The sequence below is a fragment of the Crocodylus siamensis genome, chromosome 5, assembly GCF_052110815.1.
Source record: "Crocodylus siamensis isolate JL-2025a chromosome 5, ASM5211081v1, whole genome shotgun sequence".
NCBI lineage: Eukaryota > Metazoa > Chordata > Crocodylia > Crocodylidae > Crocodylus > Crocodylus siamensis.
Window position 1 is genome coordinate 15277568 of NC_143399.1, and position 16149 is coordinate 15293716.

Below are 16149 nucleotides of genomic sequence, written 5' to 3' on the forward strand. Positions count from 1 at the left end.
GACATGCTGCTGAGAACAGAGGCAGAGAAAGGGAGTGCTGAGAGTGGGGAATGGTGGGACAGGGAAATAATTCTTAAATGATTTTGGGATCTCAAAAAATTCCCTGCTGCTGATCCCCTGACATGGTATGCTTGTCTGGAAGCAGGGAAGGAACTGGGAGTAGAATATAGCCCCCACACTTCCCATCACAAAATCCTAGATCTGTCTATGGGGCCAGCATTTCACTCTTGGTATCTGTACAACTACTAATCAAGTGCTTACGTTAATCTGACTCTAGACTAAACACAGTTTTCACTAAGCTTTATACATCATAATCACTCCCCATCCTGCTTCCACTGAAGTGAACAGTGCCTTCGCCTTAAATGCATTTTAAATACAACTAGTAGGAGCCAGATACAAAATCAGAGCCAGATGTTGTATTACTTACTCAGATGAGAGCTCTTTATTCATGCATGTTGTTCACTTACTGTAATGGAACTATTTACATGAACAAGGAGTGCTAATTGGAATGGGGATGTCTGCGTCAGAGCCTTCAGCTCAGTGCTGCAAGGTATGCAATCCACCTTGAAGAACTGAGCAGGTGCTTCATACGCTGGATCAAGCTAGAGCTCAATGTAGAGTGGGACAGAGCATTTTAGGATATATTCTGCTGTTCACATCACCTTTCTGATACCACCAACTTACAGAGAGACTCCTGAGGTATATCCATGTACTGAAAAGGAGAATCACGCCCTCAGACTGTAAATATGTAACTGAAGGACCAAGGCCTACCTTTATTAGGTGCTATAATTATTTTATATATTATAAACATAAGGCATATTGTTCTTTATTTATCACTGACAATGATTCACCACTGCATTTCTCCACATATGCAGCAGTGAAGGGACACCACAGTAAGACAGCAGGTAATTAGAACAACTCATTCTTAAAAGGCTCTTTTTCTATTTTACCTGTTGTGATAGACAACAGCTGTGTATGCCTCCTTGAAAAATTCAGGACAGCTGGATTTACCAAAAATGACCTGCAAGAAACAACCAAAAAGTAGTTTAGGTTTAGTCCTATGTTATGTTGACACATAAGACAACATTTTTAACTGGTACAAAATCAGTCAATTGAGTTCATCAATTTACACACAGAGTATTTGCCCTTCTTTTCTGTATGTCTTAATAGATCTTCTTAATTATTATTTAATAAACCCATTTACAAACAAGGCACACACAGGCAACAGCTGATGACTTGGCTGATGAAGCATGGGCTCATTGTATATTAGGCAGTAGGAGTCATGCCATGGAAGGTCCTAAGTTTGCATGAGGAAAAGAGACAAAGATCACAGGCGAGTAGAAAACCACAGAAAATGAAATAATAAACAATAGTATTGGGTTGCAATATGACACTGTTTTTCTCTTGATCTCAAAGCACTTGACCAAGAAGGCTGGTAGCACGACAGTGAGAACATGGTACAGGAATAAAAGGAGCTCACAGCCAGGTCTTCAGTTAATATAAATTATTGAACTCTCTTGGCTGAGGATCCGGCCACAAGTCTCAATATAAAAATCAACTTGTCTTTTTTTGGTGCTAAAGCAAAATATTACTAGCCAAGAGAGGCAGCTACAGACTTCTTGAGCCTGGAGCTGGGACATCAGTTCAACACAGCTGTTTGACATACAGCATTTAAATGGGTGCTATGTTATGCAGTGCTCTCACTGTATTTCCTCCAGATATCATTAAATCTAGAAACCTCTCCAGAGGTCTTTATTTAATATATCAACATTTCAGTTTCAGTGTACACGGTCAGATTTTACACATGCAGGACCCAGCTGGCAAGAGGAACTGAAAGCAAACTGCATTCCCTTACTGGCATGGCGTTGCTTGGATCTTCTCCATACATGAACTGGACTTTCACAGTGATGTTCCTGGCAGAGCCTTGACGGTTGGCAAAGTTAAGGCTCTGAGGATAGACATACAGAAGATTCCTACAACAGACATAAGCATCAGTAATCAGTTCAGCGTGAAAGGTATAGAGAGCACCCAACATTTCTAGAAAGGAATATTCTGAAGTTCTTGGGATATTTTCATTAGTCAGATTCCCACCTCTTGTGCACACATACACCCAAACATACACGTTCCCATGCAGGCTCAAAATGTTCGATCCCTCACACTGCATGCTTGAGTAGCATGCTCCACTACCATGAGTTCTGATTCCTTATGCTCCACTACAGTGCTTCTGAGTCACTGCCACTGTAAAGTTGCTTGAGAATAATTAATAAGCATAAAAATCCATACAAGTTCAACTGGAAAGATTATGAGAGGGGTATAAGCAAGGTGGTAAGTTGTCCAAAACAGAAGGAAGCTGATCTCCCATGGAGCAGCTGTCTCACTGTGACTTGATACTGTGACTTGTCAAGGTGATCTCAAAGTGCAGTTGTCCTCCCAGCAGTGACCAAGCCAAAATGGTACAAGACAATGAGGAATCAGGTGTCACAACTTTCAACACTTAGCGTGTCTACACTACTTCTGTGCCACGCCCGGGAGGAGCCACTCTGAAGCATTCACTGCCCATTTGCCCTGGCTCTCCGTGTTCCAAGTCATAGAAATGAAGCAAATGTAGCTATGTCCAAGCACTGCTCCAAGGTTGTATGGGTTAGTGCTATATTCAACAGCTCTAAGGATTCATAGAAAATCAGGGTTGGAAAGGACCCCAGCAGATCAGCTAATCTAACTCGCCAGCTCAAAAAAGAAACATCCCCAACTAGATCGTTCCAGCCAGGGCTTTGTTGAGCCTTAAAAACCTCCAAGGATGGAGACTCCACCAGCTCTCTAGGTAATTCATTCTTCCGGTGCCTCACTACACTCCTAGCAAAAACATTTTTCCTGATATCCGACCTAAACCTCCCTTGCTGCAACTTGAGACCATTGCTTCTTGTTCTGTCATCTGCAGGCTCTGTTGCCTCATTTCTGGGAGTGAACAAGGGCAGAGTGGGAGATGGCAAACAGACAGTACCCTCTGGTGTAGTAGGAAGGCAGTACAGATAGGATTCTCAACTTCCTACTTACACTTTGTTTGCGGGAAAATGGTTTTGCCCCAGCACAGTTATGCAGATTAGGGACAGAAATTACACAGAAACCAGCACAAGTGATTGGAAATCAGTTCAAATATGTAACACAACAGAAGTTCAGCATATATAAACTACTTTCAGAACAGCTGAAACCAGTTTAAGATAAACCTGGAGGGATGTAGTATTCGATTCAACTGATTTAGGTTAAATTGGCTTATTGAGCTTCTGTCCCAGATCCCCTCCAGATTCAAGTTAACTCACAGTGCCCCAGCATCCCAGGATGCTTTGCACCTCCCCTGCATCCCTTTCCTTGTAGGGTGAGTGGGCTAGCCCAAGCTGTCTGCTTCAGTAGAGCAGGGAGGTGGGCTTTAGTGCCCCCTGGCTTCTGGACCGGGCCACTGCAGGCATGTGGCTGCATGTCCAGAATCAAAAGTGAACATTTGGTCACTTGCTTACTGGTTCATTTAAACTAACCTGTGAAGATTGAACTGATGCAGCCTTGAGCTTTTTGACTGTCTTTACTTAACCACAGAGGAAGCGGGGAATGACACCTCTTTAACTCTTAGCTTCACAAATAGGAAGAGGGGATTGGCTCCAGAAAGCCCCTGGATGGCACAGTTCAGAGACCTAGTACTTTAAAGTTTCTTGACTTTATGCTCCTTTCCACTAACCCCTTCATACCACTCTAGTAGCGTGTTGGGGTCTTTAAGGTTGGCAGATGTGCACTTTGTACACACTAAGTATATGTAATACAGAAACATGATGAAAATGTAGTGCCTGCCCTAGAGACCTTCCAATCTCATTCACTACACACAAAAGACACCAGATGGGCAAAAAAGATGTGCAGAGCACAAAGGACCAGTGTCTGTGGGGAACACAACATGATAAAGTTTATTAAGCAACAGTCATAGGGCATTGTCACTGAGACTCTTCTCTGCCTGTCACGATGGATCTTTGCTCTCTTCATGGGTACTGAACCCCTGCTGATTTCAATGGGAATCCCATGCATATACAGACAAGCTAGTACTGAGCTGAAAGTCAGCTTTCATGCAAAGCAGCACTAATACACAGCTCTGAAATACAATATGGAGCTGCATTATGAGGTCAGTTTCCTTACCCCGTCCTGAGCTTTACTAGCATGTCTTCTCTCTCAAACGAAGTCCTTCATGCTGAATTAAGCTTTTGAATTTCGTCCCCATTGGTTGCTTTGCCTAATCAATGTTCTCTTATTATTTCAGTGGGGACTTGCGCTTTTTTTGTGGCTTCACTAAATTACCTCATTCTGGCATGAATACATTTGCTCTGCGATGTTCTTTTTAAAATAAAAATGGATATGAAAATTTACTTTAAAATGTACTTTGCTCATAAAACTTTCATTAAGTATTATTAGTGCTTAAGAGAGGGATTTAACATATTTGGGAAGCCCAGCTATAGGATCCTTATATTAAAAAGCAATACTATGGTTCAGGCCTGATTTATGCAGGATAGTAAAGATGAGCCCAAACCAAAACTCTGTAGACATTCCCTTTTCTCTAGGGGGCTCATAGCATGGTGGATCATGGTGTCTTCTGCCAGCCAAAGAATACTTTAAAAAAGTGGGGAGAAAATCCACAAGTTAACTTCAGAGTACATGTCACACTGCAGTAGGACTTCACCCATGGGTTCTGGATACGTTTAGAATCTATGCTATGAAGGATTGTAAGGGCAACTACACGGGAAGAGGTGGAAAGAAGCACATTCTCAAAGGCACAAGGGCCATTAAGGACACACCTACCTCTGGAAGTTGACATGGGTTGGGTGCATTCCTGCTAGTTGTACCTTGAAAAATTTCCCTCTGGGTAATTTGATGATACCACTCATAATGTAATATTGATGCCTTGTTGGGGGCTTAAACCTAGGCCACTGCACAATAAAGAAGCCGCATCAGCACCCAACAGCAATGTATCCTTAAATAAACAGGCCTTATAAGCATCTCACTCACACTGCTGTAAGTCATGAGCAGGGATCCTGGTTTCCTCTGTTAAAAAATCCAAAATCATAGTTTCATAGTTGGTAGGGTTGGAAGGGACCTGAGCAGATCATCAATCCAACCCCTGCCATGGGCAGGAAAGAATGCTAGAGTCAAATGACCCCAGCTAGATGATCATCCAGCCTCCTTCTGAAGACCCCCAGGGTTAGGAGCAAGCATCACTTCCCTTGGAGGTTGGTTGCAGATCCGGATTTTTAAAATTGGTTTAAATCCTTGGATTTAAAATCCAAAATTCATGTTTTTCCACGATTAAAATGAAATGCCATTATATATCTATAGGTATCAGTTGAACACAATATTTTATTGAAGTATTTACAATTTTGAAACAATTTGGAAGCCTACCAATGCCTCAATCATTATAAAATAAATGTTACATACCTATATATTTTGGCATTTGATTTTTTTTTTTTTATCATGGAAAAGCAGAGCTCCCCCTGCCCCCTTTGCTCACCAAAACACGGGTCCAGCCATGGCTGTCCCCCCGCTGCTTTGTGGCAATGAACAACCCTGATATGCTGGTGCCCTGCCCCTGCCCATGTCATTGTCCCTCACTACCAAGCCACAGCCTCCCCAGTGCTGCCAGTACCCCTCACTTCTGACACACAGACCCCCATCCTCACTGGTGCCCCTCACTCCTGACCCAAAGCCCCCTGGGCCCTGCTGGTGCCCCTCATTCCTGCCCAGCAGCCCCCTGCCCCCCAGCCCTGCTAGAGAGGAACCCAAGCTGCCACAGCTATGGGACCTGGCAGCTGCATCCTGCCTGCTCCCTGCTGCCAGCAGCAGCAGCCCCGAGTCTCCCTGACCCACTCTGGTCTCCTCCACCAGGTCCTGCCCACTGGGCCATGAAGGCAGCTCCTGCCTGGTGCTGGTCTGGCCAGGCTGCAACCCCATGCCCTGTGCCCTACCCTCTGTGCAAAAATCTGAGAGGGCATGTGCCCTCTCATGCCCCACAACATGTCACCTATGGGCATGCCTGGACCATGCCCAGATGGTCCCCGAGCCCTGGCCCTCCAACCCCACCATGTCCTGTACTCTTACCTTTATCCAGCTGCTGGGGCTACTCCCATCAACCTGCCTGGTTGTACTGGAAGCCATGTATACTTCCACATGCACACATATATGGTGCCCCCTGCCTCCAATTGCCCTCCCCTGCTCCCCCCAGCCCAAAGCAGCCTCTGGCAGGCTGGAATTTTGCCAGCCTACAAGGGGAAACCCACAGTTTCCTGCTTTGAAGGGGAAAACCTGTGTTTTTCTCCTTTAAAGGGAAAAATCCTTTTTTTTCCTCTTTCAAAGGGGAAAGTTTGCATTCCTCCATGGGAAAACCCAGATCCCTGGTGATGAGTAACTTTCCTGCCATCAGTACCATGGCTCCAGCATAAAATTGGTGTATCTGGGAGCTGGAATGAAAATCAGGACCTCAGTGGCCCAAAAGATGACAACTGTTCCCCTCTTACAGTATTGTTCTGCAATAAGTTCCAGCCCTTCCTTAGGGAATTTTAGAAGGAATGGTTTTATTGTTTACAAAATGTACTGGGCAAATAGTAACAGGTTGGGATGCTGGGAATGTTATTGTAATTCTCTGAGATGGCTATGTGACTTTATGGCAGAGCCTGCCTTATGATGTAGACTCTGCTGGGTTGGGAAGGGTTAATTAGCTGGTAATAACTTTGTTTTATTCATTACAATTTGATGATGCAAGGCTATAGCTTTAGCCATAGACCAGATGAAGAAAACAGGGAGACACAATAGACAGACAGCGATGATCCTTTGGGACCAGATATCAGTGATGGTGCCTAGCACTAATCTGTCCCACTCTTCATACAGGGAGTTAAATGGCATTTACCTTGGGACCCTGAAGATAAATCATTAATTGATGTGTTGATTAATGAGGGGTTGAAGGCCTCAGGGTGCCAGTTAGTTCATTCACAGGTTTCTAGCAACAAAAATTGCATCCCAAGGCTTTAAATCCAAAGATGTGTGTCTGCGGCTTTTTTTGCAGGACATCTACAATAGTATGCAAAAAGCATGCAAAGCTTATATTATCTGAGCAGCACTTTTACCTTCATAAAATGAACTGTTAATGTGCAAAGTCTTTCGAAGCCCAGGAAATGATGGCACCAGGCAGTCCTCTAAATATTTATGTAATGTGATTGCAGCCATTTTCTGAAATCCTTTATAAACTCATTAAAAATTAAGAGCTGATCCTGAACTCTTGGAGGAAATTTCTAACCATTATTAATATTTCCCTTTTCCATAAAATTCAAAGACATTTTTCTTTGCTTTACTCAGACTATAAAAATCCTTTGCAGGCCCCTAAATGAGGGTCAGTGAGGTAGTCGATCACAGATACTTTTCAGGATCATGTTTGTTAAGTATACCTTCTCTTTGGAAAGGGGAAAGGGTAACAGCTCAACTCTCAGGGCCAGGACTCTCCTTCACGGCTTGAATAACTTATTGAACCACATCATTTAATCACACTGTTTCTTCTTTCCTCTTCCTTGTCTTCTTCAATGTTGCTTTGTTTCAGGGCTCTGTGATTCCACTACCTAAAAATTAAGAAATTCCCAGGAGCAGAGCACTGGCTTGACTTTAGTTCCAGTGAAATCAACAATAAACCCTTCTCAGCACTGGGAGAACCTTGATGTTAGAATTTTTTCTCCATTCTGCTTTTTAAACACCTTAGCAAAGTTTGGGACCATGCTGTGCTGTTTTGGCATCATTTCTGCACCTAAGAATGTTGAACCTGGGGAACAGACGGATGTGACAATTGTACTGGAATTCAATCCACTGCATAAACTGTTATGATATAACTGTTATTGCTGCGTGTTCCTATAGTGATGCAAGTGCAGCAAAACCATTGTAAATATAAGCATGTTTCAATGAAGGTTAAATTTACAGTGATTTAGATCATTTGCCTCTCTACAGAAGCATGCAGATGTAACTGTTGCATCGCAACAGATGATACAAGCTCCTGAGCTGCAACTCTCATCCCCTTTATAAAGTGGTAAAAGGCTTAATCATATCATGCCTACTTCTTGAATCATCTCCCATGGGCTACTGAAGACTAAGTCAAGAACAGAGTCTCATCTTCTTGGAAAAAAATAAAATATAAGAACAAATGGAAAAAGGTGCTTTTTAAAGACAAGACACAGCATTTGGATAAACAAAAATGATTTTGTTGTAAACTCTGCAAAACAAAACAACCTCATACATTATGGAACTGTTTGCAAAAGGGTTTTTTCTTACTTTTTCAACTGGAGAGTCTGTTGGTGCTATGTGTTCTCCATGGTGGAAAAGAAGGAACACAGCACCAGCAGAGTCTCCATATGCCTGAAGAAGGGTGTTTGAGCTCAAAAGCTTGCAAAGAACAATTTTTCCAACTATTTAGTTGGTCTAATAAAAGATACCACATTTACCCAAAGAACACTGTCTGCCTATGTCCCTAGATCAACACAACTATAACCAACAACCTTATATGCATTCTGAGCACACATTTATCGTAAGTTTTAAACATTAAAAAAGGAGGAGTAGCCTGGACCAACAGGTATTTTTCATACTTTATTCCTACAAAAAAGAATCTACCTGCTTCTATAATTTAATGTAAAACTTCACCCTATACAAGAGCTGAAATGGAAGGGCACCAAAAGCAGAGATACCAGTATGTCATCAGGCTTGATTCCCTTCCTGATTAAGCATGAACTTAACTTTTATTCATGTAAATGGCCCCTTTGAACTTGCAGGGGCACAGCCTGCAGGACTGGAACAGCAATTGATATCATATTATCATTATGGTAATATCATAATGACATAAATTATTATCCCGATGCAATTATGAACAGAGATAATGATGGTTACCATATTTAACTTTACATATACAATTGCACTTACAGGGTTAATAAAAGCCTAAAGTGGTTTAGCCCTAAATTGAAAGTTATTTAAAGTTGCTACAGTCTTCACTATCCTCTCAAGATATATGCATAAATATCATTTTCTTTCTATGTTTTCTTAAAGGAAATGCCCCACTTCCTCTAAGTTACAGTTTTTACAGCACTGATCTTGCAGCCAAGTTTGTGAACAAGCCAAAGTCACTGACATTTAATGGATTACTCATGCTCCTTGCAGTGCACCTGCAACCTAAACCCCTAATGCAACAAAGCACATACAGAAATGTTCATTTTGTGCCTACCTTGCTCTTACAGGCCCATGCCTCCTCTTCAGAGTCAACCTAGAATATCCCTCTAGGTCCCATGAATCTCCAACTGGCATTCCTGGGTGAGGACCACCATTTTCTTGGCACTTATCAGGAGTTCTTCAATCTCAAGGTCAAATATTACCTCCCTACAGTCTACCATCACTAGTCCAATGACCAGGCTGAGTGTCAACCAGCTCTTGGGAAAGTATTGGCAATGCTTCCTCAATTATCAGCAGTATAACTGGCTTTCCTTTCTTTCCCAATAGGAATTTGCTCATAACAATAAACAACATAGCCTGATGGTCCTGGCCTCTGGGTCTTGCCCAGACCCTGCCAAACCACATTTTCACTTCCCGCCACGGGTCCTGCCTGCCTGGACTCACATTCACACCTTCTTTGTTGCCTGGGTTCCCCTTCCTGTCCCTCTCAGTAGCCTGACTGATATAGAGTAGGTGTCCTGGCCTCAACTTGTTTCTGTACTTTGGCCCAGAGTGCTCATGCCTAAGTCTTTGACTGCAACAGCTTGGGGAAATACCTAATTATTTTTCCTTTACAGTAATCTCTATAAAGTCATTTTAAACTACACAGATCAAAGGGAAGCATCAAAGGTAGCAATAAACTTCATGACTGAGCGCGGATATGCAGGCTGGCCTGAGGGCGAAGAAAAAAGCGTACTGGCGGTGGAAGCAGGGGGCAGGGACAAAGGAGGAATACACCTCCCTGACCTGAGCTTGTAGGGATTTGGTAAGGGAGGCTAAAGCAGCACTGGAGCTTAGATTAGTTTCTGGGATTAAGGATAACAAAAAGTCCTTCTTCAAGTAAATAGGTAACAAGAAGACGTCTTGGGGTAACATTGGACCCCTACAAGGCAGGGCAGGGCCGTTGGTGATGGACGCGGGAGAGAAGGCAGAACTCTTTAACACGTTCTTTGCCTCTGTGTTCCTGTCTGTTGACAATGGGGAGCTCTCGGGTGACAGCATAGAGAGGCCCAGGAAGGATGCGAGTCCCCCGACTGTTAGTGCAGACCTAGATTAAGGATTACCTGGAGGGCTTAGATGTGTCCAAGTCAGCAAGCCCAGATGACCTTCATCTGCGGGTGCCAAGGGAATTGGCTGGTGTCATTGCGAAGCCATTGGCATGGCTGTTTGAGGACTCCTGGTGCTCAGGCCAAGTCCCTGAGGACTGGAATAGGTCCCTATTTTCAAGAAGGGGAGGAAGGAAGAGCCTGGCAACTACAGGCCAGTCAGCCGCACTTCTATCCTGGGGAAGGTCTTTGAAAAAATTATCAAACGCCGTATTTGTGAGAGCCCTGCAGGGGAAGTGATGTTGAGAGGTAACCAACACAGGTTCGTGCCAGGCCGATCCTGCCTGACTAACTTGGTCTCTTTCTATCACCAGGTAACAAAAAGCTTAGATGTGAAGGAGGAAGTCGATGTCATCTTCTTGGACTTCCAGAAGGCCTTCGACACAGCGTCCCACCTAATTCTGGTGGGCAAGCTGAGGGACTGCGGCACTGACGAATGCACGGTCACATGGGTGGCAAACTGGCTCCAGGGGCGCACCCAGAGGGTGGTGGTGGATGGGTCGACGTTAACCTGGGAGGGTGTGCGCAGCGGAGTCCCCCAGGGCTCGGTCCTGGGGCCGGTGCTGTTCAACATCTTCATTAGCGACCTGGCCGAAGGTGTGGAGAGCACCCTGTTCAAGTTCGCTGCTGACACCATGCTGTGGGGTAAAGTGAATACATGGGCAGGCAGGGACCGCACCCAGGCAGACCTGGATAGGTTGGAGAAGTGGGCAGATCTGAACAGGATGCGGTTCAACAAGGACAAGTGCAGGGTGCTGCACCTGGGGAGAGGGAACCAGCATTATGGTTATAGGTTAGGGGCTTCCCCTCTCAGCAGCACAGAGGCAGAGAGGGATCTTGGAGTCAGGATTGACCCCAGGATGAATATGAGTCGCCAATGCGATGAAACAATAGGTAGAGCCAACCACACCCTGTCCTGCATCAACGGGGGCATCACTAAGAGGTCCAGAGAGGTCTTGCTCCCCCTCTATGCGGCGCTGGTCAGGCCACAGCTGGAGTACTGTGTCCAGTTCTGGGCGCCGCACTTCAGGAGGGACGTGGGGAACCTAGAGAGGGTCCAGAGGAGGCCACTCGTATGGCTGGGGGCCTCTGTGGCCAGCCCTATGAGGAGAGGCTGAGGGACCTGAATCTCTTCAGTCTCCACAAGAGGAGACTGAGGGGGGATCTTGTGGCTCCCTACAACCTTATCAGGGGCCACCAGCAGGGACTCGGGGAAAGTCTGGTCACCAGGGCCCCCCTTGAAAGTCTGGGTCACCAGGAACAACGGCCACAAGCTGAGGGAGGAGAGGTTTAGGTTGGATATTAGGAAGAGCTACTTCACGGTAAGGGTGGCCAGAGCCTGGAATAGGTTTCCCAGAGAAGTGGTGCTCCCACCTTCCCTGGAGATCTTCAAGAGGAGACTGGATAGGCACCTGGCTGGGCTCTTGTGACCCCTGCCACCCCCAGTGCTCCTTCCTGCCCATGGCAGGGGGTCGGACTCGATGATCTGTCCAGGTCCCTTCCCACTCAGTGAGTCTATGATTCTATGCCTTCTACCACCAAATGTTCCTGTCAAATACCAAGACATCGCTTTTATTTCCTTCTGTTGCTTTTTACAAAACAGTGACAATTAAAAATTTATTTTACACTTCTCCAGCATTGTTCTGTCTGTGCACACCCTCCAAGGGCTTTACAAGCATCAATTAAGCCCCATGACACTCTGAGGGAAGGAGGTTATTAGAAACCTATTGCAACTGGAAAAACTGAGGCGCAGCAGAATTAAATGGATTCCTGAATAAGAGCATCCAGGAATCCTAGCTCTTTCCATTTTCTCTCAAAAGTCCTAGGCCTTTCAACACATTTAGGGTTGCCTAACTAATTTCCTGCTTCTTTACTACACTGAATATGCCAGGCAAGTGCATCTCCCATGCTGCGGCATGGCTAGGTATAGTACTATGTACAAGAAACTTCAGAGCTCTTTCAAACTAAAAAAAACCCCCATATCCTCACTGCACACTGCCAGCTGGTGACCAGACAGAGTGTGTTATCAGTTGGCTGGACAGACTGCAGACTTCCAGCATAGAGCCAAGGCTTCAGCTTGAACCTGGACCTTCACTGCCACCTTGCCAAGAATAGAGACATCAAAAGCCTACTTATTTAGCACAGCTTCTGCAAACCAAACTATATCTATTGGCCAGAAATAGCTCCTTTGACCTCTTATACTTGCTTGTTTTATATTTCATTTAAGGCAGGGTCTCACCAAACAAACACTGACATTCCATTGCATCAGTGTGTAAGTGCATGCATGCACACGTGTATGGTGCGTCCAAGAAAACTGCTGTGTGATTCTTTCTAAAAGGAGCGAGACTGTCAGGTTAAACACCAAAAGCCGTAGATGTGGTACAAATTAAAACCACTTCTATCACGGATAATCCTTGGTATCGTAGAGAATCACAAATTAGGGGGGCACAAAGGAAGCCTAGAGCTGTCTTTGCCGTCCCACCCACCTACCCTTTGCAAAGCTCAGTCAAGATGAAGAACTGGAGCCAAAAAGCAAGGCCAGATCTCCTGGTGTTTCTATTAACTCCTGCCTTTGCTAGATTTTAGATTCACCATTTTGATCAAAAGCCCAAATGTTCATGGCACCTTGTCCATTCAAAAGAATTACAGATGAAACACACATTCATCCTTCTGTCATTGCAGGATTGATCTCTACATTTCATAGAGATTTAATCTCAGCATTCATCAAGGACAACACAGTCTGATAGTATAAGCACTGCTAGTAACTGCATTGCAGGGCCATAATCTGGACTGTTTTCTTTAAGAGATTTTCTTCTTAAAATACTACAGAATATGTGATTGCCAATGCCTGCTGCAAAATACAGATTACTACTTATACACAAGATTATCTTTTGAATTTGTTTCTGTGATGCATAAGCAAATTGCTTTATAATGAGATTCTACTTCCCAGAACTATAACCCTTTTTCTGGATTCTTCTACTATTTTTCTGTGGTTTGTATATCTGACCAAAATTATTCAGACTCCATTGCATCATGTTACTCTAGCTATCAATACTTCCCATAAGAACTCAAAATTATTTTCACGCTTCTTGATAATGTTTATGGATTGCTTCATGTCACCAAAATGTTATCACAAAAAAGTTCAGTGCAGGGTTAACAACTGTATTTCAATAAACTTTTCTCAGCATTCACACAGACAAAAAAAAAAGGCTGAGTAACTGAACACCTCCCCCCATTCCAGCCAGTGACCTGAGAAAAAACCTTGAAAGTTCTCCAAAAGCGTCAGAGTGCAAACTATAGTCAGCATGGGCAGGTTTCCAATATTACTACATGGTGGTTTCATAGTTTCTAGGGTCGGAAGGGACCTGAGTAAATCATCTAGTCCGACCCCCTGTCATGGCAGGAAACAATACTCGGGTCAAACAACCCCAGCAAGATGTTCATCTAACCTCCCCTTAAAAACCCCCAGGGTAGGAGCCAGCACCACTTCTCTTGGAAGTTGGTTCCAGATCCTAGCCGCCCTGACCGTGAAGTAGTGCTTCCTGATATTTAGCTTAAACCTTCCCTCTGCCAGCTTGTGACCGTTATTCCTGGTCACTCCTGGCAGTGCACGGGGGAACAGTGACTCCCCCAGTGCCTGCTGATCCCCCCTGACTAGTTTATAACAGGTCACTTGATCCCCCCTCAGCCTTCTCTTGTGGAGGCTGAACAGGTTCAGGTCCCATAGCCTCTCCTCATAGGGCCTGCCCTGCTGCCCCCTGATCATGCGAGTGGCCTCCTCTGGACCCTCTCCATGTTGTCCACATCCCTCCTGAAGTGTGGCGCCCAGAACTGGATGCAGTACTCCTGCTGTGGCCTGACTAGTGGCGCATAGAGGGGGAGGATCACCTCCCTGGACCTGCTTGAGATGCATGACAAGGTACAGTTGGCCTTCCTGACTGCCTCTCCACACTGCCGGCCCATGTTCATCTTGGAGTCAATTATGACTCCAAGATCCTTTTCCGCCTCTGTGCTAACAAGAGGGGAGTTCCCCAACCTGTAGGTATGGTGCCGGTTGTTCCTCCCCGGGTGCATCACCTTGCACTTGTCTGTGTTGAATCCCATCCTATTCACATCCACCCACCCTTGTAGCCTGTCTAGGTCTGATTGAAGCCTGATGTTACCTTCTAGTGTGCCCACATCCCCCCACATCTTAGTGTCATCAGCAAATTTGAACAGGGTGCTTTTTACCCCCTTGTCCAAATCGCTGATGAAGATGTTGAACAGTGCGGGCCCGAGGACCGAGCCCTACGGGACCCCACTGCCCACGTCCTTCCAGGTTGAAAAGGACCCATCCACTACCACCCTCTGGGTGCGGCCCACCAGCCAGTTGGCGACCCAATTGACTGTGTGGGCGTTGACTCCACAGTCCCCCAGTTTCTTAATGAGAACGGGGTGAGAGACAGTGTCGAAGGCCTTCCGGAAGTCCAGGAAGACTATGTCCACTGCTACCCCCGCATCTAATGATCTGGCAACCTGATCACAGAAGGCCACCAGGTTGGTCTGACAGCACCTGCCACTGATGAACCCGTGTTGGTTGCCCCTAAGCATGCAGTCCCCTGCTGGCCCCTCCTGGATTAGTTCTACCAAGACACTAATGCAAAACTTCACCCTTCCTTGAAAGCACGCAGTTTCTAAAGGGAGGAATCGTCACCAGGCTGGACTCTCGTTTCGCACCGTATCTGCAAAACTGCACTCACCCTAGCTGTTTAGTGTCAACTCTTAACCATGAAGAATGCCTGGGAAAAAGATGCTACCCTTAGACATCTCTCTTACCCACCTGTAGGTAGCAGCATCGGAAAGGCCACGTGTAAGAGTTAGCTAAGACCTGGCTAATTTTGTTGCCTATTCTGCACTGGGAAACTCATGTTAATTTGCCCAGCAGACACATGAAAATCCTTGCAGACTTTTCCACTGAAATGTATATGATTCTTTGAAGAGTCCAGCACAGGGATAGGCAAGAGGGGATGCTAAACAGGAGCATGACAGCTTAGGGCTCTCAGGGAAAGGAACAGCACAGACTGGCAGATGGCTCCTGGTCTGCATGCATTGTAGACATGAAGCATCAAACTTCTGCCTTCTACCACAGTGACTCAAAACTGAGCGTTTGGACTCCCACTGCTTGAGCCTTGAGAAGCAATTTACAAATGGAAAACAATTACGAAGCTGAAGCTGCCAGAACTGAATCCTCCACTCATCTACACCAGAAGAGCACTGCATGCAGGAGTACTTAATATTACAAATGTCAATCTTTGGTAAATCAAGGCCAAAGTACCACAAGCCACTGGGTTTGAAGCTTCTTGCACTGGAATGAAGCAGTAAAATCCTGGAAGTACATCAAAATACTTCAGGAGTATAGTACAAGATGGGAATCAGGCCCAGTGCATCTTTTGCCACCGTTTGCTTTTTTCAAATGAATAAACGATATAACATGTAGCACCGGATTCTCATTTACAGTAAGTCTCTTTTGTAATTGCTCTGGCAACACTTTACAGCCTAAATGAGAAGTAATTCAGGCCTTTATCTATAAGTTTAAGTTGATAACAAAAATTAGCCTATTAAGAAAGTGTTATATCCAATGTCTCATGCTGAATCACAGAATCAGAGGGTTGGGAGGGACCTCAAAGGCCATCTAATCCACACCCTGTATAAATGCACTCTCTCCAATATGCCAGACAAATGCCTATCCAGCTTCTTCTTAGAAACCTACACTGAATTAGATTCCCCAGCTTCCCCGAGCAGCTAGTTC

General features: G+C 45.0%; 1 protein-coding gene across 6 annotated transcripts in view; it reads right to left on the bottom strand.

The window, feature by feature from the left end:
* Positions 1–16149, bottom strand: part of DOCK7 (dedicator of cytokinesis 7) — a 156459-nt gene that overhangs the window by 60216 nt on the left and 80094 nt on the right. For all 6 annotated transcript variants that reach the window (XM_090049422.1, XM_090049421.1, XM_090049419.1 and 3 more), the window contains exons 15-16: positions 1856–1973; positions 951–1021 (exon numbers count right to left, since the gene is read on the bottom strand). In XM_090049422.1, the coding sequence (XP_089905548.1) occupies positions 951–1021; positions 1856–1973 (189 nt within the window). The remainder of the gene's footprint in view (positions 1–950; positions 1022–1855; positions 1974–16149) is intronic.